Source organism: Leptodactylus fuscus, chromosome 6, assembly GCF_031893055.1.
Source record: "Leptodactylus fuscus isolate aLepFus1 chromosome 6, aLepFus1.hap2, whole genome shotgun sequence".
NCBI classification, from domain to species: Eukaryota; Metazoa; Chordata; class Amphibia; order Anura; family Leptodactylidae; genus Leptodactylus; species Leptodactylus fuscus.
The window spans coordinates 16,349,437-16,371,994 of record NC_134270.1 but is presented as its reverse complement, the minus strand read 5'-3'; the positions used below and the strand labels follow the sequence as shown (position 1 = coordinate 16,371,994).

The 22,558-nt window shown below is 43.5% G+C and overlaps 1 protein-coding gene across 1 annotated transcript; it reads left to right on the top strand.

Annotated features, from left to right (window-relative positions):
• Positions 1-9,407: 9,407 nt before the first annotated feature.
• On the top strand, positions 9,408-22,194 carry EBI3 (Epstein-Barr virus induced 3). Its single transcript, XM_075278968.1, has 6 exons — positions 9,408-9,474; positions 15,583-15,828; positions 17,421-17,538; positions 19,291-19,469; positions 21,209-21,372; positions 22,021-22,194. The coding sequence occupies exons 1-6, from the start codon at positions 9,408-9,410 to the stop codon at positions 22,192-22,194; spliced, it is 948 nt and encodes a 315-aa protein (XP_075135069.1).
• Positions 22,195-22,558: the final 364 nt, after the last annotated feature.

Here is a 22,558-nt window from a genome sequence, read left to right as displayed (position 1 = left end):
GGACCATATGGGTGAAGTATCATGAAGGTATACATTAGGGGATTCCTCTGCAATATACATAAACCGGAGCCCTTGATCAGATATGAACTGGGCCTAAAGCTGGTTATACACATGACAGACCTACCTATGAATCTTGTGTGACCATCACGGACATCACATTCTTGGGCAATTTTACCAAATTTAGCTGGGTCTGCAAATAAAAAATTTTATGTATGGCCAGCGTTCGATGAAAGTCTAGACAATCTAACATGGGCGTAGATTAAAGCCGACCTTCTAACGTGAACCTTACCCTTATGATTTTGACATGCCTGACCCTTTTGGAAGACTCTACTGCATTTGATGTGAACTTGCTCTTTTCTCCACAAGCTTTCATTTGTGGATGTGGGGGGGGGGGGGGAAATGGCCGTCAGCTAACAAGTATTGGGGTTGTCGGGAAGAGTAGCCGTCCAACCCCAGGTATTTAAATGTATGACCACCATAAGTTCAGTTTCGCTGATCGTATTGGACCGGAGCTCTCCATCTAGATTACAGCTCTTAGTTTCTGTATACATGGTCCTAGTTTGGTGACTTGCTCTTATGTTTACATAAACCCTTGGCCTTAACAGTGTTTGGTTTCTGTGACATCTGTCGATTCTAGAAGGAGATGTAGCTCGGTGCCTTTGTAGTGGTTTGTTCCTAGACTCCATGTTGCTTATGAGAATACGTTGACAATTTTTTTTGCTTGGTGGATGGCAGGGCCTGTTCTGAAACTCGTTTTCTAGATATTGATGTTTATTGGCAGTAACTTGTGGAGTTCCAGTTCCATTGAATAGCCTTTGTAGAGTTTTTGTGACCTGTTGCAGTTTTTGCAGCTCCAGGTATCTTGGCGGGTCATCAAGTCGAGAGATACCAAGGCCCATGTTAGCCTGGCAAAGGAAACTGGCTTGTAAATAGAAGTGACCTAGGAATGGGCTTGCCCTCCTGAGTTCACATTATAACGAATTTGCAGTGACACTCCAGCCCTCTTTAAGGCAAACCGTCCCCTAATAAACTCTGCTTGGAACTTTCCCGCATCATTATGGTGAAAGCTTTTCCGTGTATACAGCAGAGGTTCATGGACATGGACTCCTCGGCATCTGTTCGTTGTCCAAGTCTACTGGTGGAAATCTTGGACGGATGGAGAAATACAGTGTGAAAAGGGCCTAAAGTGGATGTAAAAAAGCCTGAAAAGCTTTAAAGAAACTTAAGACTTGGCAAGGCCCACCGTGGGCCCCAAGAGTATAACAACGAGTATGCTCTTCTTTTGCCCTCAGTTGAAACTGGACGTAATCTTGTCATTGTAGGGTAGCAGTAGCCTAAAAAGTTGTCTTATATCTCCATCGCTACCACCAAGATCGGTGATGTATAGTACTTCTGTAGAGTACTTTTACTGTCTGGCTACCATTCCTCATTCTTGTTTTTTATATTTACTTAGACTTGGTTGGCATCTTGCTTGGCTAGTGTGTATTCTATGGAGTAAAGTGCCTTTTGGTCTCGGAGAGGAGTTGTGTTACATATGTGAATGGTTTGTTGGCTCCCATGTAAGGAGGGGCTTTGACTACAATCTAGGTATCATCTCATTTAGTGGTGGAAGCATTAACCAAAAAGTTGTTTAAGTGCTCAAAACGGTCATAACGACTTCGATGTTTTATGATCTAGTGTCTCAAGCGTAGGTCTGCCTTCTCCATTTTGAGTGGCAGGGCTCTAGCCTAATCTCAGCAGAATGCAGGCTGCCATTTTTTTATTTTTTTTTGTTTTTGTTTTTACAAGTTCCTTGGGCTTCTAACTCCTGCTCATCATGCCGCTGCTCCCAAACTTGTCTTGCCCTATGCCATTCCAGAAGAGATTCGTAGCCAGGACAGTGCCGTGCGGGGACCCAAGAGCTGAAGGCCGGATGGCCTGTTTCTAAAGCTGGCCATACACATTTGATTCTTTTTGCTGGCACAAATGGCTAGAAGTCTGCCGAAAACAGATCGGCCATGTTGGATACTCTGTCGGCCAAAAATTCCAGTCATCATACAACTGTTTTTTTGCAACTGTTTACCAGTTTAGTCAATAGGCTGACCCGAAATCTAAAGTGTATGACTGGCCTTAGGAAAATTCCCTAACCTACAGACCTGGGTGCCCTGGACTTGATATCAGCCTGTTACAAACCGGCCGGGGCAGCTGAAAGTGTGGGGGGAACCCAGTACTGACGTAACGGTAGGAGCGTTTTTTTTTTTTTTTTTTTTTTTTTTACGGCCGAGCGTATGCCCAAGTTTTTTAGATACCTGTGAGGAATCCATATATATATATATATATATATATATATATATATATATATATATATATATATATATATATATATATAATTTTTTTTTTTTTTTTTTTCCCCTTTTCTCTGGTACGGCTACCTGCCCCTTCAGGTAGTCTAAGGTGTAAGTCCGTATGGTATGTGACTACAGACTTTTGGAAACAGGGTTAAACAAGTATAGCTTTGTCGTTCAGTTCAGCATAAAATTGTAAACCTGGGGCACGGCAGTCGGTGAACCGGACGTTTGTTGTAGTTAAAGGGATTATACTAGGATGGAAGCTTAAACATATAGGATATGTTGTAAGTGTCTGGACCACTGGGCCCACGACCAGATCAGGATTGCCTCGTCCCTCTTTTGAAGACAGCGGTATCCGGCATGCTCAACCCCCGCTTTTAGACTGCCTACGATAGACTTTAAAGGGGTTGTCCAGAACTAGGATTTTGATCACAATTCTTTCATAGCAATATCCCAGTCCCGCACAATCCCTTTAAATGCTCCATTCAGATGTGGAACCAGGACCTCTGTTTTTGTGATTGGTGAGTATTCCGGCGGTCAGATCTCCACCAGTCAGATAGTCTTCCTCTATCCTCGGAATAAGAGAAGTTTCCATCTTGGTACAAACCCCACCTTAAAGGGGTGGTGTTCCAAGGTTTTTTGCTGTTTAAAGCCTCCCTATGGCTTCAAAAACAAATACCATCTACCCACCTGCCTGTTCAGCTGGAGATCAGCGGAGAGTTTCCATTCAGATCCTTGGTCTACCTTCTGCTGAACGCCGATACTCCACGTGACTGAATATTACCACTCAGTGACTCAATCCTGTGTGGGCCGTAGGTCAGGAAGACCAAGAACCTGAATGGAGTCTCTACACTGGATACCCAGCTTAACAGAGAGGTAGCGCTATGGTATTTGTTTTAGGGTAAGTTCGCATGGGGTATTTTGGTCAGGATTTTGAGGCCATATCCGTCTCAAAATCCTGACCAGAAAGACGGCTCCCGTTGAAATCAATGGAAGCCAGTCAGTTTTTTTCCCGGGAGCCATTTGTTCCGGCTCCCAGAAAATAGAAGCGATATGCTCATTCTTTCAGGCGGATTCGCCTCGCGATATCCGCCTGAAGACACTCCCTCCCGACTAGGCCCATTCATTTGGGCCTAATCCGGAGCGGAGTGCAGTGCATCAGCATCCAGTCCGCAGCTACCCGTATTTTAGTCGCCTCAGGTTCCGGACCAAAAAACCCCGTTGTGAACTTGCCCTTAAGTCTGGAACACCCCTTTAACAGCACGTTAAGGGGATTGTTATAGACTAGATATAATGGTCCCCCAAACAAGTGCCACGCTTCTCGTGCTATTCAGGCAAAGCATAGCCGCTACAATGAAAGACTTAACCATTGGACAAGGATTGGGGTTGAAGAAGACCTTTTGAGTGTGATCCTATAGAACTGTTTTCCAGTCGTGCGTTTTCCATGCATAATCTTAGGGAAATGTGCCTTTATATACAGCATTTTTTTTTTTTTTTTTAATCAAAAAAAATTCACCCTCGGCACATCACTGCAAATTTTTGTTGTAGAATCCTGTTCTTTCTTCACCTTTGCCTTCTGATAGACTCACTCGAGTAATATTTTTGAAGACTTTCTCTTAATTTGTAAGTGTTAGAGATGGACTTATATCTCGGTTGCATAGAAAAAAAATCTATTTTTTTAACTACTTTTGTAAAGTAACGCTTCTGTGCCGACCTTCTAAAGATAGACCTCCTTTATCTATGGTGTTAATATTTTACTTTTTTTCTTTTCATGTTTTAATTGTTTTATGTTCTAACTTTTTTTTTTTTTTTTTTTTTTTGCTTTTTAGCTGTGTAGGCATCTGGTTTAATTTATTTCCTGAAAACACTAGAACAGTGGTATGTAAACAAAGTTTTTGTATACAGGTTTGCATTTTTGTATCGTGTTGCATATCAATAAAATATTTTTGTAATCTTTTAATGGCTGTTTTGTCGTCTTTATTGGCATTTGTTATTTGAGGCAACATATTCACAATTTTTTTTTAATTTTTTTTTTACATTAGGATTTGTACTAGAGAAGGATCATTTAAAGGAAATTTTCAAAAATTACCGTATATACTTGAATATAAGCCGAGGCCCCTAATTTTACCACAAAAAACTGGGAAAACTTATTGACTCAAGTATAAGCCGAGGGGGGGAAATGCAGCAGCAACTGGAAAAAATTCTAAAATTAAAATGGTCAGAGTTTTTGGGTGCAGTAGGTGCTGGGAAAGGGGAGGGGGTGTTTGGGTTGTCTATCTGCCCCTTCCCTGAGCTTGAGGACTTTTTTTTTTTTTTTTTTTCCTGCAGTGCTTCTATTAACCCCTTCCCCACGGAACAGGAGCACTGCAGATCCCCTATATTCAGTAGACTGGGCACTTTCAGACACAGGGATACCTAATGTGTTTGTGTGTCACAGTAATTTTCTACTTTTGTGTCTATTCTAGGGAAAGGAGGGATTTAGAACTTTTAATTTTTATTTTTTTTTTAAAGCTTCTTCCCCCCCCCCCCCCACTATTTTATGGGAGATTCTATACAGTACTATTGCAGCTAGTCATAGACCCCCCCTTCCTCTATTAAAAAAAAAAAATATATAATTTTTTTTTTTTTTTTGCTGACTTAAGTACCATATTTTGCGGACTATAAGGCGCATTGCCCATGAGCGCCTTATAGTCCTGCCTAGGTCCATATATAAGGCGCACTGAACTATAAGGCGCAGCGCTGTCCGGTGCGCCTTATATGTGATGGAAAGCGGTGGCACGCCGATTTTGCCGGCGGCCGCTTAACTCCCCGCGTGCCAGCCGCTTCTATTCATTTCAATGGCATGCTTCCATTGAAATGAATGGAAGCGCTCGGCACGCGAGGAGTTAAAGGGATTCTACCATTAAAAAGTTCTGTCCTCTTGACCACGTCGGAATAGCCTTAAAGGCTATTCGTCTCCTACCTTTAGCCAGCGCCGCCTTCTTCCCGAGCTGCGTCCGCCCCTTCTGTGTTGTCTTCTTTGGGTCTCATGGATGACACATGCGCAGTTGGCTCTAACAGGCTCTCGCAGCCAGAGCCGACTGCGCATGCGTCATCCATGAGGCCCATAGAAGACAACACAGAAGGGGCGGACGCAGCTCGGGAAGAAGGCGGCGCTGGCTATGGTAACAGGTAGGAGACGAATAGCCTTTAAGGCTATTCCGACGTGGTCTGAGGAAAGAACTTATTTTAATGGTAGAATCGTTTGAAGCGGCAGGCAGACTTTGCTGACGGCTGTCGCTTCCATACATTGCAATGGGAGCGCGCTATTCAAATAGTATTCGCGCATCTCTAACTTCAATTGTAACTTCTTACAATTGAAGTTAGAGATGAACGAATACTATTTGAATAGCGCGCTCCCATTGCAGTGTATGGAAGCGGCAGGCAGACTTTGCCGGCGGCCGCCGCTTAACTCCTCGTGTGCCGCCACTTCCATATATAAGGCGCACCGGACTATAAGGCACACTTACGATTTCTGAGGAAATCGTAGGATTTTATGTGCGCCTTATAGTCCGGAAAATACGGTATAAGCTGAAGGGGCTGAAAAATTTAGCTTATATCCGAGTATAAATTGGTTTCTTTGTGTAAACCTGGGGCAAATTCGTAAAATGTGTCTGTCAATAGAAACCAGTCACCACATAGTGTAGACTTTATTTGTTTTATAGTACAGCATTCATTCTCTCCCCAACAGGCAAGGGGGTGTGGCACTGAGGTCTAACCACCCTGAATTGGAGCTCCAAGTCATGCCCTCAAAAAAAAAAAAAAAAAAAAAAATTTTTTTTATAAGACTTCTGAGAGAGTCCTGGGTTAATTTAGAAGATCTTTCACCAGCTCTTTGCATCCGCCCATAGGCTCTGCTCTACTGATTCTGGCACAATTGGATTTTTTTTTCTAGCCCCCACTGTTCCCAAGTAATCACTTCCAGTAGTTTCGCTACATCCATACTGCCTACTTTCAGGTGGGTGGGGCTTGGCTGGGGCAGAGAGTCGGGGACCGCCTACCTGCCAATTATGAGGAAAATAACAGCAATGATTGCCCGGAAGCGGTGAGGGCTAGAGGAAAAATTCCAACTGTGCCAGAATCAGTGGAGCGACGCCTATGAGAAGGTCTTCTTTACGTAACAGCTCTTTCAGTTCCTGCAACTTGCTAAGAGCAGTCTCCATGGAATGGGTTAAGAGCTTTTGGAGTTCAGGTCAGGTTCCTCAAACCATTTTTGCAGGGTACGTTATCCTGTTAAAGGCCACTATGCTATTAAGGAATACCATACCAAGAAGGGGTGTACTTGGTGTGCAAGAAAACATTCATATAAGTGCCAAGACCCAAGGATTCTCTGTACAACACTGCCCAGGGTCCAATAGTGTCATCACATGCAAACATAAGCAGTGTACATGAATAGAGATGAGTGAGTAGTATTCAATCGAGTAGGTATTCGATCGAATACTACGGTATTCGAAATTCTCGATCGAGTACCATTCGCTATTCGAATGGAAAAGTTCGATGCAGAACCAGCATTGATTGGCAGAATGCTATACAGTCGGCCAAACAACGCTGGTTCTTCTCCTACCTTTAGAAGTCTTCTCCGCGCTGCGTCTTCCGGCTCTGAATTCACTCTGCCAGGCATCGGGTCTTGGCAGAGCCGATTGCGCATGCCCGCGCTACAAGAAAATGGCCGCTTTGACTGTAAGCAGCCATTTTCTTGTAGTGCGGGCATGCGCAGTTGGCTCTTCCCGGGCCCAATGCCTGGCAGAGTGAATTCAGAGCCGGAAGATACTGCGGGGACACTGCACAGAGAAGACGTCTCGGAGGATCCAGCCCGACCCTTACTTGTGGACTTGGTAAGTGTGATTTGATCGAATTTTGCCTACCCCTGAAACGAGCATTTCCCCCCCCCCCATAGACTATAATAGGATTTGAGTAGTCGAATATTGAGCGGCTACTCGAAACGAATATCGAACATTTTACTGTTCGCTCATCTCTATACATGAACCTTCACTTCTTCCAGGCATTGAGTCTTCGGAATCCATGAAGACCCATTCACTTTTGCTACATACTAAATGTTATAAACTGGAACACCCCACAAGCTCTGCCATTTTGGAGATGCTCTGATCCATTTGTCCAACCATCACGACTTGACCCTTCTCAATATTGCTCCTTATACACCTTCTTCCGACATTTCGGCTTCAAGAATTGAATGCCCGTTTGGCAGTCACTTTTTGTAGTTGTGTGTACATCTTATGCTGCCGAGCAATGAGTATACGGAATGTACAAGGATAAGTAAGCGAAGCTCCGAGCGAGCCGCGTGTCTGTTGTTGCTTTGCTAACTAGGAAGTAAGCGCGCGTTCACGCAATGACTGTGCATTACATAACCTCTGAGCACAAGACTGGGAAGTTATAGAAAAGAACCTATTCTCAGACCGCTGGATTTCTAAAGTTGAAAGTACACAACATTTTTTGGGGGAATTTCTGTACGTGACATTGCAAACATTTGGGAATACAAATGTGAATTTTAAAGAGTTGTCTTTACTAGACAGACTCCATAATGATCAGCTGATCTGGGTCATCCAGTTCCTCAAAAGTTCCAGCTATGTCATTTGTTTGATATGATAGCTATTCAGATGACTGGTCAGCCGTGTTACATATGGACATCCCTAACCGGGGGAGTTGGGGTCGGAGCACAACTGTGTTCTACAATCTCATTGCCATTGTATAAAAACACTGGATACACAAGATCCCACGGGCAAATATATCTCTTGATTATTCAGATACTCCATTACTTGTTCTAATGCTAGGTTCAGACTAAGGTTCAGGCAGCTTTCGGACACTGTTGCAGATTCCACTTAAAATTTGCAGAGAAAAAAATTCCTACAAGGAACTGTGGGGTCCTCGTGTAACCGCTTTTTAAGCAGATAGGGTTTCCATCTTTCAGATCCCCAAGTGGAGCAGAGATTGAAACACGGGCGAACCTGTTGCTGGAACCAAATAGGAGCTCGGTATCACAACCAAAGTTCTTAATTCAATTTAGTACATATCAGTACTTCTCTTAATATGCGCTGCATGGTTCTGCCACTGTTTCTGAGTGAGAGACATTTAAAGAGCAGAATCTCCTCTTCTACCTGTGTTTAGTGTATTGCAGATAATTGGCACCCGCAAGCTCAGCGAGAACTGCAAGCTATAGACGGAGCCTGTCGAAGGGCAAGTTACTAGAAGTGGAGCTGATCCGATGGGCTTGTGTTTATACACAGCAGCCAATCTGGGGAGGCCAAGCTACAGGGAAGAGGGACAGAGCAGAAGCCTGAACCAATGATGGAACAGGAGGCGTGTCTCAGACTACTGCATTCTCCACATAGACTTTGGAGCTGATCTGATGGGCTTGTGTTTATACACAGCAGCCAATCGGGGAGGCCAAGCTGCAAGGAGGAAGGGCAGAGGAGCAGCCTGAACCAATGATAGTACTGGAGGCGTGTCTCAGACAACCCTAGACTCCCAGTAGACCCTGGAGCTGATCTGATAGGCTTGTGTTTATACACAGCAGCCAATCTGGGGAGGCCGAGCTGCAGGGAGGAGGGATATAGCAGCATCCTGAACCAATGATGGAACAGGAGGCGTGTCCCAGACTACCACAGGCTCCTGTAGACACTGCAGCTGATCCTGAGGAAGATATCCAGCAGATGTCACCTCTAGGCACTGACTTCTGGAGACATTTCATGGAGACGCCTTGAGCTTACCAATAAATTGGGATTTCCAAGCACACTGAGACTTCCGGCAGCACATGACTGTTGTTGGAAGTTCATTCTCTCTTGGTTTTGCAATGCTAACGTTAGTTCCCCTTTTCATCTATTTTGTCAGGCTTTGATTCCCGACCAATAGGAGGGTTTGACGTAGCGATACTCGGCCTCCACACACAACATTACTCTTCCACAGCAGCGCTCTTATATTTCAGTCCCCCATGACTGGCCTTACGTTATTAGTCTGACTTTACATTCTATGTATTGTCATTGAGCTCACGGTAAGGATCGTGGCTGTTCCCTTCACAATTCTAGAATGATCCGGACATTAACTCTTACAGCCATTCTTCTGCTTCCTTCTTATGAATTCCTGGAGAGTAAAGGTAAGACCAAGAAACTTGAAGTTTAGCCGTATATTATTTTGCCAAAAAATATTGCCATAAATGACATAGGTTGGGTCTTTAATATTTTGTATCAAAATTTCTTTAACAAAATTTGCTTTCCTTTTGGTATAACACAAATGGATACTGACGATAGATAAAAAAAAATTAAAAAATTTGCCTTTTTTATGGTTCTATAGTAGCTTTTGGTCGTACAACAATTCACATATATTTTTTACCATACAATCCTCACATTTTCCTGTATATTTTATAAACCTTGGTCCATTGTCCATCGTGCATTGGCTTCATACCCTTAGACTACGGGTCCGTGTTTTTTAACATGTTTTCAATTTTTAGCTGGCTTGGATTTTTTTTACATTTTTGAAAAATTAATAAAAAAAACATTGGTGATCATTTTTTAATATTTTTGGGTAACATTTTATGGATGGGGCACAGTTAGGACTTAGTTGAGGGCACAGTTAGGACTTAGTTGACTGCTTGTTTATTGGGGCACCACAGATCTCGGCTTACATTCTGTTGCGGCCTAAAGCTAGGTTCACATATGTGTGGGATTGTCCGTTGTTCGGGTAGGTCGGGGGGACCTGGACAACAGAGAGCTGGCTAGCGGATGTTGGTGAACCCCATTGACTTTTGGACCCCAAGTCCATGCAAGACTTTTCTCTCCACCAGTTTCTGGTGGTTGCGGTGAACTTAGCCTATGATGGAACAAGTGGCATTCCATTCAGGGATCCCATTCATCCCTTAAAAAAAGGTCTGGGCACCATCTTCCACTTCCTTGGGATCAAATTGGATTCAATTGTTATGGAGTGTAGATTACTTGTGGACAACTTGTAGAGATGAGCGCGTAGTACTTGATCGAGTAGGTATTCGATCAAATACTACGGTATTCCAAATACTCGTACTCGATCGAGTACCACTCGCTAGTCGAATGTAAAAGTTCGATGCAGAACCAGCATTGATTGGCCGAATGCTATAAAATCGGCCAATCAACACTGGTTCTTCTCCTACCTTCTCCGACTGCGCATGTCCGCTTGTAGTGCGGACTTCCCGTGCAGCTTGTAGTGCGGACATGCGCAGTTGGCTCTGCCCAGGCCCGATGCCTGGCAGAGTGAATTCAGAGCCGGAAGACGCCGCGGGGATGCTGCAAGAAGAAGACTTCTCGGAGGATCCAGCCTGACCCTCACTCGTGGACTTGGTAAGTATAATTTGATCGAACGTTGCCTACCCCTGAAACGAGCATTTTCCCCCCATAGACTATAATAGGGTTCGATATTCGATTTGAGTAGTCGAATATTGAGGGGCTACTCGAAACGAATATCGAACCTCGAACATTTTACTGTTCGCTCATCTCTAACAACTTGGAGAATTTCGTCTCAGTTGAGCCCATGGTAGTCGGAAGTTTTGTTTGTCAGGAACTGCTCTCACTTTTGGGCGAGCTTGTCTCTGGAGATGTAGTGACAATATGGGAGCGAGATCGGTGCAGAAGAATCATGCTAGAATAGTGGCCGACATTCGATTTGTGAAGACATGAGACGTCTCAATAAATTAAAAAGAAGTCTAGTGAAACTCACTAGACTTCTAAATTGGGTCACACGTTGAAATCTTACAGGAAGGTTTCTTTATTTGCTCGCTTTGCTTTACTTACATGTACGTTATTATTTTGAGAACTGAAATTATATTGAAATAGTATCTTATCATTACTGCTCTTTGGCAAGACTCCCAGAAGCAGCGAGACGATCCGCTCCACCCTCCCCCGGGACATTTTCCCACCACAATTTTATGCTGCGTTGGTCTCCAGGTTCTCTCTCGTGTTGCTTTATTACGGGTTATACACAAACCGTTACTATTAGCCCCGCCTAGTGGACGTCTTTATAGCAAGCGCAATAACCATCGAGACAAACTTGAACTTGGCCTTTCAACCATACCATGAAAATTGTGTAAGCTAAAGAATTATACAACACCCTCATCTAGATTTTTCTGTAGAATATTTTTCATGCAGTTTTTAAGCCCACAAAGCAAATATTCTGTATAAAAGCAAAGCTATGAGAGGCTGAAATCATAAAGGGAAATCGATAGTTGATATTTGTTTTGCTTCAGGTAATTGTTTCCTAAAACCTGGATCGGGAGAAGGTGCAGGACCAGCCAATGTATGCCAATATATGCCAGACAATGCCCACTTGACATTAGAGAGCCTGTGTATCATATCAGGTACCAAAACTACCTACACACTTATTGCTCATCAATGGTGGGGGCTAGAGAAAAAATTCCAAGGGAAAGGTGGGGGCTAGAGAAAAAATTCCAAGGGAAAGGTGGGAGCTAGAGAAAAAATTCCAAGGGAAAGGTGAGGCTAGAGAAAAAATTCCAACGGAAAGGTGGGAGCTAGAGAAAAAATTCCAAGGGAAAGGTGGGAGCTAGAGAAAAAATTCCAAGGGAAAGGTGGGAGCTAGAGAAAAAATTCCAAGGGAAAGGTGGGAGCTCGAGAAAAAATTTCAAGGGAAAGGTGGGAGCTAGAGAAAAAATTCCAAGGGAAAGGTGGGAGCTAGATAAAAAATTCCAAGGGTAAGGTGGGAGCTAGAGAAAAAAATTCCAAGGGAAAGGTGGGAGCTAGAGAAAAAATTCCAAGGGAAAGGTGGGAGCTAGAGAAAAAATTCCAAGGGAAAGGTGGGAGCTAGAGAAAAAATTCCAAGGGTAAGGTGGGAGCTAGAGAAAAAAAATTCCAAGGGAAAGGTGGGAGCTAGAGAAAAAAATTCCAAGGGAAAGGTGGGAGCTAGAGAAAAAATTCCAAGGGAAAGGTGGGAGCTAGAGAAAAAATTCCAAGGGAAAGGTGAGAGCTAGAGAAAAAATTCCAAGGGAAAGGTGGGAGCTAGAGAAAAAATTCCAAGGGAAAGGTGGGAGCTAGAAAAAAAATCCAAGGGAAAGGTAGGAGCTAGAGAAAAAATTCCAAGGGAAAGGTGGGGCTAGAGAAAAAATTCCAAGGGAAAGGTGGGAGCTAAAGAAAAAATTCCAAGGGAAAGGTGGGGGCTAGAGAAAAAATTCCAAGTGTACCAGGTTGCTGTGGATCACTGTCCACAAATTTTCCTCATCAAAGGACAACAATGTAGAACAGATTTTTTTTTTTACTTATTATTGGTCATCTCCTTCATTCATGTTGGACAAGTTTTGTTACAATTGCTCAAGAGTTAGTCTATTGCCCAGTGTAGTCGAGCCTTTACTACATTGCTGGGATATGACACAGGTTGGAGCTTCTGTTGGTTATTTGTCTTGAATTGAACAGATCTGGTGTGAATTTCGGATTATACTTCCTGCTATTTCATAGACACCACCTATATATAATACCTGTCTATACTACCTCACCTCTATAAGACTACTGAATAGGTGACACATGTAAGGCACTGTTTACCGGGCAGTGCTGGAGTCCTGGGTTCAAATCCAGCCAAGGACACCATGTATAAGGAGATTGTATGTTGTTGACGTGGGTTTCCTCCCACACTCCAAAGACCTACTGATAGGGAATGTAAATTGTACGTCCTATATGGGACAGTGACCGACAATGTACGCAGAGCACTGCGGTATATGACGGCAGTACAAGCGCCTACACCCTAGGCAGTACCAATGGGATGGATCTCCTTCGAAGACAACGGTAAGAAGAAACTTTCTCACAACACGTAGACATGGAACATTTCAACTCCATAAGGAGCCTTTCTCAAGATTTGTGTTCTCTCAAGTTGCGCATAAACTAGCAAGTTCCTTCTTGAAAGTGAAGTCTTTGTTTCGCTGCCTTCTTGTTTTTGTATACTGAGGGGTGCGGTAAAGCAATGTGTACTGTAGGTTACTTAGCATGGAAGTCAATGGCTGACAATGATAGCGATATACAGTACAAGGCAAAAGTTCTAGGCAGGTGTGATACAAAGTGGTGTGCAGTAAGAAAGATTTCAGAAATAGAAGGGTTAATCATTTATTTTATGTAATGTAAATCCTATCAATATTTGGCGTGACCTTTGCCCTTTGGAGGAGGAGTCCTGCAAGTGATGATCCGGCCTCCACGGATATAGCCCTGATCTCGACATCATCCAGTCCGTCTGAGATGACATGAAGATATAGACGGATTGACGCAAACCTACATCCACGGTAGGTCTGTGCTTCGTTTTCCAAGATGGCGACGGGAACAACCTCGTTCTGTAAAATGTCTGTACCTAGAAGAAGGCAAAGGTCACACCAAATATTGATGGGATTTACATTTCATAAACTATTAACCCTTCTATTTCTAAAAGGAATCTTACTGGGCAGCATTTTTTTTCATGTCCGCCTAGAACTTTTGCACAGTCCTTTATGTTGGACATATACAGTCCTATGAAAAAGTTTGGGCACCCCTATTAATCTTAATCATTTTTAGTTCTAAATATTTTGGTATTTGCAACAGCCATTTCAGTTTGATATATCTAATAACTGATGGACACAGTAATATTTCAGGATTGAAATGAGGTTTATTGTACTAACAGAAAATGTGCAATATGCATTAAACCAAAATTTGACCGGTGCAAAAGTATGGGCACCTCAACAGAAAAGTGACATTAATATTTAGTACATCCTCCTTTTGCAAAGATAACAGCCTCTAGTCGCTTCCTGTAGCTTTTAATCAGTTCCTGGATCCTGGATAAAGGTATTTTGGACAAACAATTCAAGTTCAGTTAAGTTAGATGGTCGCCGAGCATGGACAGCCCGCTTCAAATCATCCCACAGATGTTCAATGATATTCAGGTCTGGGGACTGGGATGGCCATTCCAGAACATTGTAATTGTTCCTCTGCATGAATGCCTGAGGATTTGGAGCGGTGTTTTGGATCATTGTCTTGCTGAAATATCCATCCCCGGCGTAACTTCAACTTCGTCACTGATTCTTGAACATTATTCTCAAGAATCTGCTGATACTGAGTGGAATCCATGCGACCTTCAACTTTAACAAGATTCCCGATGCCGGCATTGGCCACACAGCCCCAAAGCATGATGGAACCTCCACCAAATTTTACAGTGGGTAGCATGTGTTTTTCTTGGAATGCTGTTTCTTTTTGGACACCATGCATAACGCCTTTTTTTATAACCAAACAACTCAATTTTTGTTTCCAAAATGAAGCTGCCTTGTCCAAATGTGCTTTATCATACCTCAGGCAACTCTATTTGTGGCGTACGTGCAGAAACGGCTTCTTTCTCATCACTCTCCCATACAGCTTCTCCTTGTGCAAAGTGCGCTGTATAGTTGACCAATGCACAGTGACACCATCTGCAGCAAGATGATGCTGCAGCTCTTTGGAGGTGGTCTGTGGATTGTCCTTGACTGTTCTCACCATTCTTCTTCTCTGCCTTTCTGATATTTTTCTTGGCCTGCCACTTCTGGGCTTAACAAGAACTGTCCCTGTGGTCTTCCATTTCCTTACTATGTTCCTCACAGTGGAAACTGACAGGTTAAATCTCTGAGATAACGTTTTGTATCCTTCCCCTGAACAACTATGTTGAACAATCTTTGTTTTCAGATCATTTGAGAGCGGGCTGTCCATGTTCGGCGACCATCAAACTTAACTGAACTTGAATTGTTTTGTAGAAAGAAATGGTCCAAAATACCTTCATCCAGGATCCAGGAACTGATTAAAAGCTACAGGAAGAGACTAGAGGCTGTTATCTTTGCAAAAGGAGGATGTACTAAATATTAATGTCACTTTTCTGTTGAGGTGCCCATATTTTTGCACCGGTCAAATTTTGGTTTAATGCATATTGCACATTTTCTGTTAGTACAATAAACCTCATTTCAATCCTGAAATATTACTGTGTCCATCAGTTATTAGATATATCAAACTGAAATGGCTGCTGCAAACAACAAAATATTTAGAACTAAAAATGATTAAGATTAATAGGGGTGCCCAAACTTTTTCATAGGACTGTATGTTGGGGATATAACTAGAAGCAAAAAAAAACCCCCAAAAAACTGAGAGAAAAATATCATTTAACATATAATATTACAGCCATATATACTATTTACATTAGCGGTTCCGCATTGAAATCTTTTTGGCGAGTGACTGTTGACATCTTCCTATTACAGCGACCGTTCCAGTTACTCATGAGTTCGGGCACCTAGGAGCAGAGATGACGCTGCGCTGTAACACGCCTTCTCCTTATGTCGAATGGAGGTTTAATGGGAGGAAAGTTGAGGACAGCGATGACGTGTATTCAAATGGGAGCCGCCATCTTACTCTAGCAGAAGTGAAGAGACACCAGAGCGGCAAATACACTTGTCATCACCCTCACAGCGACGAGACTTTGGCACTAATAGAACTACAACTTGGACGTAAGTTCAATCTACAATGGAGGATTTATGAAAAATTTTTATAAAAATTTACATCTGTAAAATATTCAGTGACCCTGCGCAATAATCCCATAAGCCATCAAAATCACTGTAGTAAATGGTGCCCAAATAACACCCCCCAATGGGGGGTTGGAAAGGCGACGCAATGACACTTAGACGGGTGAATGGATTTGGCTGAAATTCCGCACATACATACCTTGGGTCCCAGATTGAACGATAGGCTACATGGAATTCCTGTACACCACCGCAATTCCCTCCCGTGACCGGTGCTTTTCATTTTTGAATTCGCTGTAGGACCTGGGATGACGTCATCCCAGCCCCATCAGCAGCTCACCTGCATGGGTGCCGCTGCTCTATGTAGGCGGAGCTATCGGCCGGCCGGCGTCCACAAGAACATGGCGGCTCTCAGAGGTCCAGAGCGTCCTGAACCAACGCCCGTACTCTGGGGCAGCGAGAAGTGCGTACGCTGCCCCCCCCCTGGAAGAGGGATGGGGACAGGGCCACCACAGCGACCACAGATGGAATGGGGCCACATGGCTTGCCGCGGGAGGGGGGCCCTCATAGGCACCCCTGTAACATCGGTGCACAGGGAGCCCGGGGTTTGGTGAGGCCGTGGGCACAGGTTGGTGGGGGGGAAAGGTAACACAGGGTCTGGGGGAGGGGGGGAAAGGGATCACTGGGTAGGTATGACACGGAAGGGGGCATGGGGTGGTGGGGGGAGGGGACACGGGGCTAGGGGGGAAAAGGAGCATGGGGTAGGAGAAAGAAATGAGCACATGAGGGAGTGGGTAGGAAAAAAGGGGGTTGCGGGCGCCAGGGGGGAGATGAAGAAAAGGGAGCCGCTGTAGACACAAGGCAAAGGAAGAAGCCTGCGCAGCTCTACAGGTGGGTCGCTCAGGGGGTCAGGGTTCCGCGGACGAAGTCATGGGTACTGCTAGTAGGCTATATAATGTACTGATAGGGATTGACTTTAATGGTACAAATAGTTATACTGTAGGGGTTGTCCAAATTCTTGCAAGGTGGCTGGAGCAGGTGAAGAAAACAAAAAACATAAACATACTCCCCTGTCCCCAGTGCTCTGGTGTCTCCCACCTCGGTGGTCTGGTGCTGCTGCCCAAGAGTCTTGTTTTGGTGGAAGTCCTTGCCGTATGTGGCTGCGGCCTAAGGAAAGGACACGGGTGACATATGTGAGTGACATTGTGGCTCCTTTACTTCGGCCACTGCTTTGCCTCAGCGGTCACATATGGTGGGGGCTTCCACCAAAACAAGACCCTGGAGCAGAAGGACCAGACCACGGTGGGAGACACCGGAGCATCTGGGACAGGTGAGTATGGGTTTGGTTTTTTTTCACGTGCGGTCTCTTCAGATAGTCCACTGTAGGTCATCATGACCCCACTTGGCTCCAGTTTCTGTAATAGTCCAGAGTAGATACCAGTATCAGCATTAGGTAATATTTTTCTTTCTCTAGGGGCCAATCCTAACCCCTTAGGGGCCGTTCACATGTAGGAATCTGACGCTGATTTGGGGTAGATTCCATTCAATGACTTGATAAATAAATGTTCTTGTCTTTGTAGTTCCTCCAGAAAAGCTCCACGTCCAATGCTGGTCTTCAAGTTACCCAGAGAAAATAAACTGCACGTGGGACCTGGAGCCTCGCACCGCCGTACACACCACTTTCCTGACAACGTACAGGTAAGATTTATATCTCTAACTATATCGAATTACAACATTTAGGAACGTAGAATATTTTTGTAGCCCAAACACAGCTCAGAATTATTGTCCGATTTTTTTACCATTTCTGCAGGGATGGTTTAATACCGTCCCTGCCTTCCCCATTGCTGTGTGCACAGCTATGGGAGCCGCCATGATTTGTCTTCCCTCACATGACCACTATGGAGATGGGAACTCCAAGAGCTGCTGGGTCCTAGAGGACCCACATCAGCTCTGGAGTACAACTTAGAAGGCTGTATTCCTCCTGTAACTTTGCTGTATACATACCCCCAACTTTCAAAGGACAGAAAGAGGGAAGGAATGTGCGGAACACACAGCGTGCCGAGGCAAATTTACCCCTACCCACTTCTATTTTGACTCCATTCATTGCCATTCCCACACAGTATAATGCCCCTACATTCACCCTAACATGATATACCCCCAACATATGTTTCCCTCCATTTGCCCTTGTAGTATAAAGTCCCTCTCCTGGTTTACCCACAGTTTAATGTCCTTCTCGAGATGCCACCATTTTATTGCCCTCCTCCAGCTACCCCTGTAGTTTAATGTCCCCCTTCATCTGCCCCCAGTTTAATTCCCCCTCCAGCTGCCATCACCATTATAGTCTCCCGCCAGCTATTCCCACCATATTATGTCCCTATCCTGGTACCATGTACCTAACAAAAAAAAAACATTAATCCACACCGGGGAGGAATGGTGAAGTAGGGAGAGGACGGCTCCTTGCTTTACCATTGTATTCAACTCATCCATGTCCTTTGGGACATATCTCACACTGACCGGGACAGGACCCGGAATCCGGGACAGTTGAGAGGTATGGTTGAAATAGGAAAAATCATCAAAAAAAAAAGTTAACAACCCCTCCTCCTTTCCTAAATGTCTAATAAGACCTTATGGGGGAGAAGAGAACACATTGTGTGAAAATAAAAAATTTGAAAAATAAAAAATTAAAGTGAACATCCCCCCCCCCACCCCTGGCGCTACTAGTATGCCCCCATCTCATGTTCTAACTCCACCGCTGGAGACACAACAATAGATATCGCCTAAATGACATATCAGAGAGTAAAAACTATTTATTTTTTTTTTATTAGTATTTTGTGTGCCCTAAAAAAAAAAAAAAAAATATGCGAAAAACTAAATATTTTCCCCCCACTTTTTTGTTTACATTTTTTCTGATATTAAAATAAAGAAACACATGGGAAAAAATAAAAATAACATAAAAATTAAAACCCTTTTTATCACTGAAAAACACAAACATTATTTGAATAACCCATAGGAACAAAATGTTTTTGCTCTCAAAACTACATGAAGGAAAAAAAAAAAAAAAAATGTGTCCGGTTCTGAACCAGGGAAAACAACCCGAGACTGAAGGGGTTAAAAAAGGGTCAAATGACACAAAAACTCAAGATAAGTGATTCCCCCACCACTGCCATGGCAATGCTTCGAGTCTCTACTTCCTGTTCCCTCAAGACACACAGGAAGTGATCACTCAGCTAATCACTTGCTGCCGTTAAGACTCAATGATTGGCTGAGCAGTCACTTCCTGTGTGTTGGGGGGATCACCAGATCAGGAGGGGTGAGAATTAGTGAGTTTGCCTTTCTTTGGTTGGTAAGATATGGGATAGATCTGAATAATAAAAATTTTGATAATTTTGAAAATGTGATAATTTTTCCAAATCGAACACAATCCATCTAATAAAAGGTATTTCTCTCTAGGTTGGGCTTGATGGGTCCTAAAGCACCCCAACATTGTACGCAGCATGAACTGAACCCAAACAGTTGTGTAATAAGTAACTTCAGGATGTTTGAAGAGTTTCCGTATCTTCTGAATGTAACGGCCATCAACCCGCTGGGATCAATAACACAACTGTACTATTTTTTTGCAGAGAACATCAGTAAGTTTTTTTTTTTCTTCACAAAACTGAACAAATTGAGATTCATCTCGAACTAACTAAAATGGTCACCGTATTATACGCTGGGAACTTTTCAGACTCCAGAATATAATAGGTGGAGGCCCAGGGGAGGTGAAAAAAATAAAAAGAACATTAATACTAAACCTTCTGCTACCTCTTTTGGGCCTACTCGCAGTGCTTGGCTATCTCCAGTTGATGTCCGGTGTTTTTCTGTGACATCATTGGCCAGGCTCAGTGCTGAGGCCCTGACAGTATTCTACACTATTTTATAGATAGGTTCCTAGGAGCCCTGACAGTGTCATACACTATGTTTTATAGATAGGTTCCTAGGAGCCCTGACAATATTCTACACTATTTTATAGATATGTTCCTAGGAGCCCTGATAGTGTTCTACACTATGTTTTATAGATAGGTTCCTAGGAGCCCTGACAGTGTTCTACACTATTTTATAGATAGGTTCCTAGGAGCCCTGACAGTGTTCTACACTATTTTATAGATAGGTTCCTAGGAGCCCTGACAGTGTTCTACACTATGTTTTATAGATAGGTTCCTAGGAGCCCTGATAGTGTTCTACACTATGTTTTATAGATAGGTTCCTAGGAGCCCTGACAGTGTTCTACACTATGTTTTATAGATAGGTTCCTAGGAGCCCTGATAGTGTTCTACACTATGTTTTATAGATAGGTTCCTAGGAGTCCTGACAGTGTTCTACACTATGTATTATAGATAGGTTCCTAGGAGCCCTGACAGTGTTATACACTATGTTTTATAGATAGGTTCCTAGGAGCCCTGACAATATTCTACACTATTTTATAGATATGTTCCTAGGAGCCCTGACAGTGTTCTACACTATGTTTTATAGATAGGTTCCTAGGAGCCCTGACAGTGTTCTACACTATGTTTTATAGATAGGTTCCTAGGAGTCCTGACAGTGTTATACACTATGTATTATAGATAGGTTCCTAGGAGCCCTGACAGTGTTCTACACTATTTTATAGATGGGTTCCTAGGAGCCCTGACAGTGTTATACACTATGTTTTATAGATAGGTTCCTAGGAGCCCTGACAGTGTTATACACTATGTTGTATAGATAGGTTCCTAGGAGCCCTGACAGTGTTATACACTATGTTTTATAGATAGGTTCCTAGGAGCCCTAAGATATTCTACACTATGTTTTAAGGCGCCTGGCGCTCTTCTGTGATGTCATGTCCCCGGGGATCACCATTGAGGCCTGTAATTGGGCTTCTGTGGTGACATCATGATGTCATTGGGCTTTAGTGGGGATCTCGGTAGCATGGCACCATAGATGTTGCCAGGAGGAAGACACAGAGTGCCGGTGGAGGGTCTGAAGCATAAAAGAAATCAGAGGAGGCCTAAAGAAAAACAAGGGAAAGGGGCACAAGATGGAAAGCTTTACTTATATTATAGGTATGAATAGAGAAGACACAAAATCAAGAGGGTACAATCTGATATTAGTCGGGGGAAGATCAGAGGCAATGTCAGGAAATATCTCACTAAAAGTAGGCTTGGAACAAACTTCCAGCAGATGTGGTTGGGGAATCTACAGTAAATGACCATATAACCATGCTGGGGTTAAATATATGTCTATCCTAAGGTAGAATAATATAAAGGCAGACTAGATGGACCAGGGGGGCTTTATCTGCTGTCAATCTTCAATGTGTCTAGAATATTACATAACCTTTCATACATTTATTCTATAGTACGCCCCGATCCCCCAGTGAATGTCCGTATACATTCCTTATGCTGGGAAAGCAGGAAATTATATGTACGATGGAAGCCTCCACATTCTTGGCCATACCCGGAGATTTTTCCATTGAAATACAAGGTCCGTTACAGAAAGACGGGTTCTAAGTCTTACACAACGGTAAGAGACAAAACTGAATTCCACTTTCATCTTCCTTCTTAAAGGGTACCTGCCCCTGCGGGGCTGGGGTGATATGCTGGTTCTGGTGACAGTAACCTATCTATCTGCAGGGCTGGGGTGATATGCTGGTTCTGGTGACAGTAACCTATCTATCTGCAGGACTGGGGTGATATGCTGGTTCTGGTGACAGTAACCTATCTATCTGCAGGGCTGGGGGTGATATGCTGGTTCTGGTGACAGTAACCTATCTATCTGCAGGGCTGGGGTGATATGCTGGTTCTGGTGACAGTAACCTATCTATCTGCAGGACTGGGGTGATATGCTGGTTCTGGTGACAGTAACCTATCTATCTGCAGGGCTGGGGGTGATATGCTGGTTCTGGTGACAGTAACCTATCTATCTGCAGGGCTGGGGTGATATGCTGGTTCTGGTGACAGTAACCTATCTATCTGCAGGACTGGGGTGATATGCTGGTTCTGGTGACAGTAACCTATCTATCTGCAGGGCTGGGGTGATATGCTGGTTCTGGTGACAGTAACCTATCTATCTGCAGGACTGGGGTGATATGCTGGTTCTGGTGACACTAACCTATCTATCTGCAAAAACAAAAATATTTACTCTCTATTTTCTTATCTCTTTATCTTGCAGGTTGGACCATATGAGCAGACCTCTCTAGTTCTCACAGGAATTCGACCAGGGTCTGCCGTTTACGTTCAGGTGTCTGCCCATGATATTACTGACTTGGGGCACAGCAGTGAATGGAGTGACGTAGTTGTGGGTCGCCCATGGACTCCATATGATCTTCAATGTTTCCATCGTTAATTAAACAGCGATTATGTGTCGGGTCTTACTGCATCCAAAAATGCTAAATAATAAGATCCACAGCAAATGAGGAAACATCTGTATGCGCTAAATGACTAAACTTCGATATATATAGAGGAGTCTTTTCAATGGACGGAATATTACAAATTAGGATTGGCTACACAATCACCCCTGGGGCTACCAGATTTTTCTTATTTGGACTTAGTATCAATCTGTCAAGACTTTCTCCGATTCTGGGCCAAATAAATCCTCCTTAGAACACTAAATACAAACGAATGCTCAAAAAGTACAATTTTTTTTTACATAAACCTGGCCGAGAAATATAGACAAATATTCTGTACGTGTCTCAGGAGCTCAGCCAAGT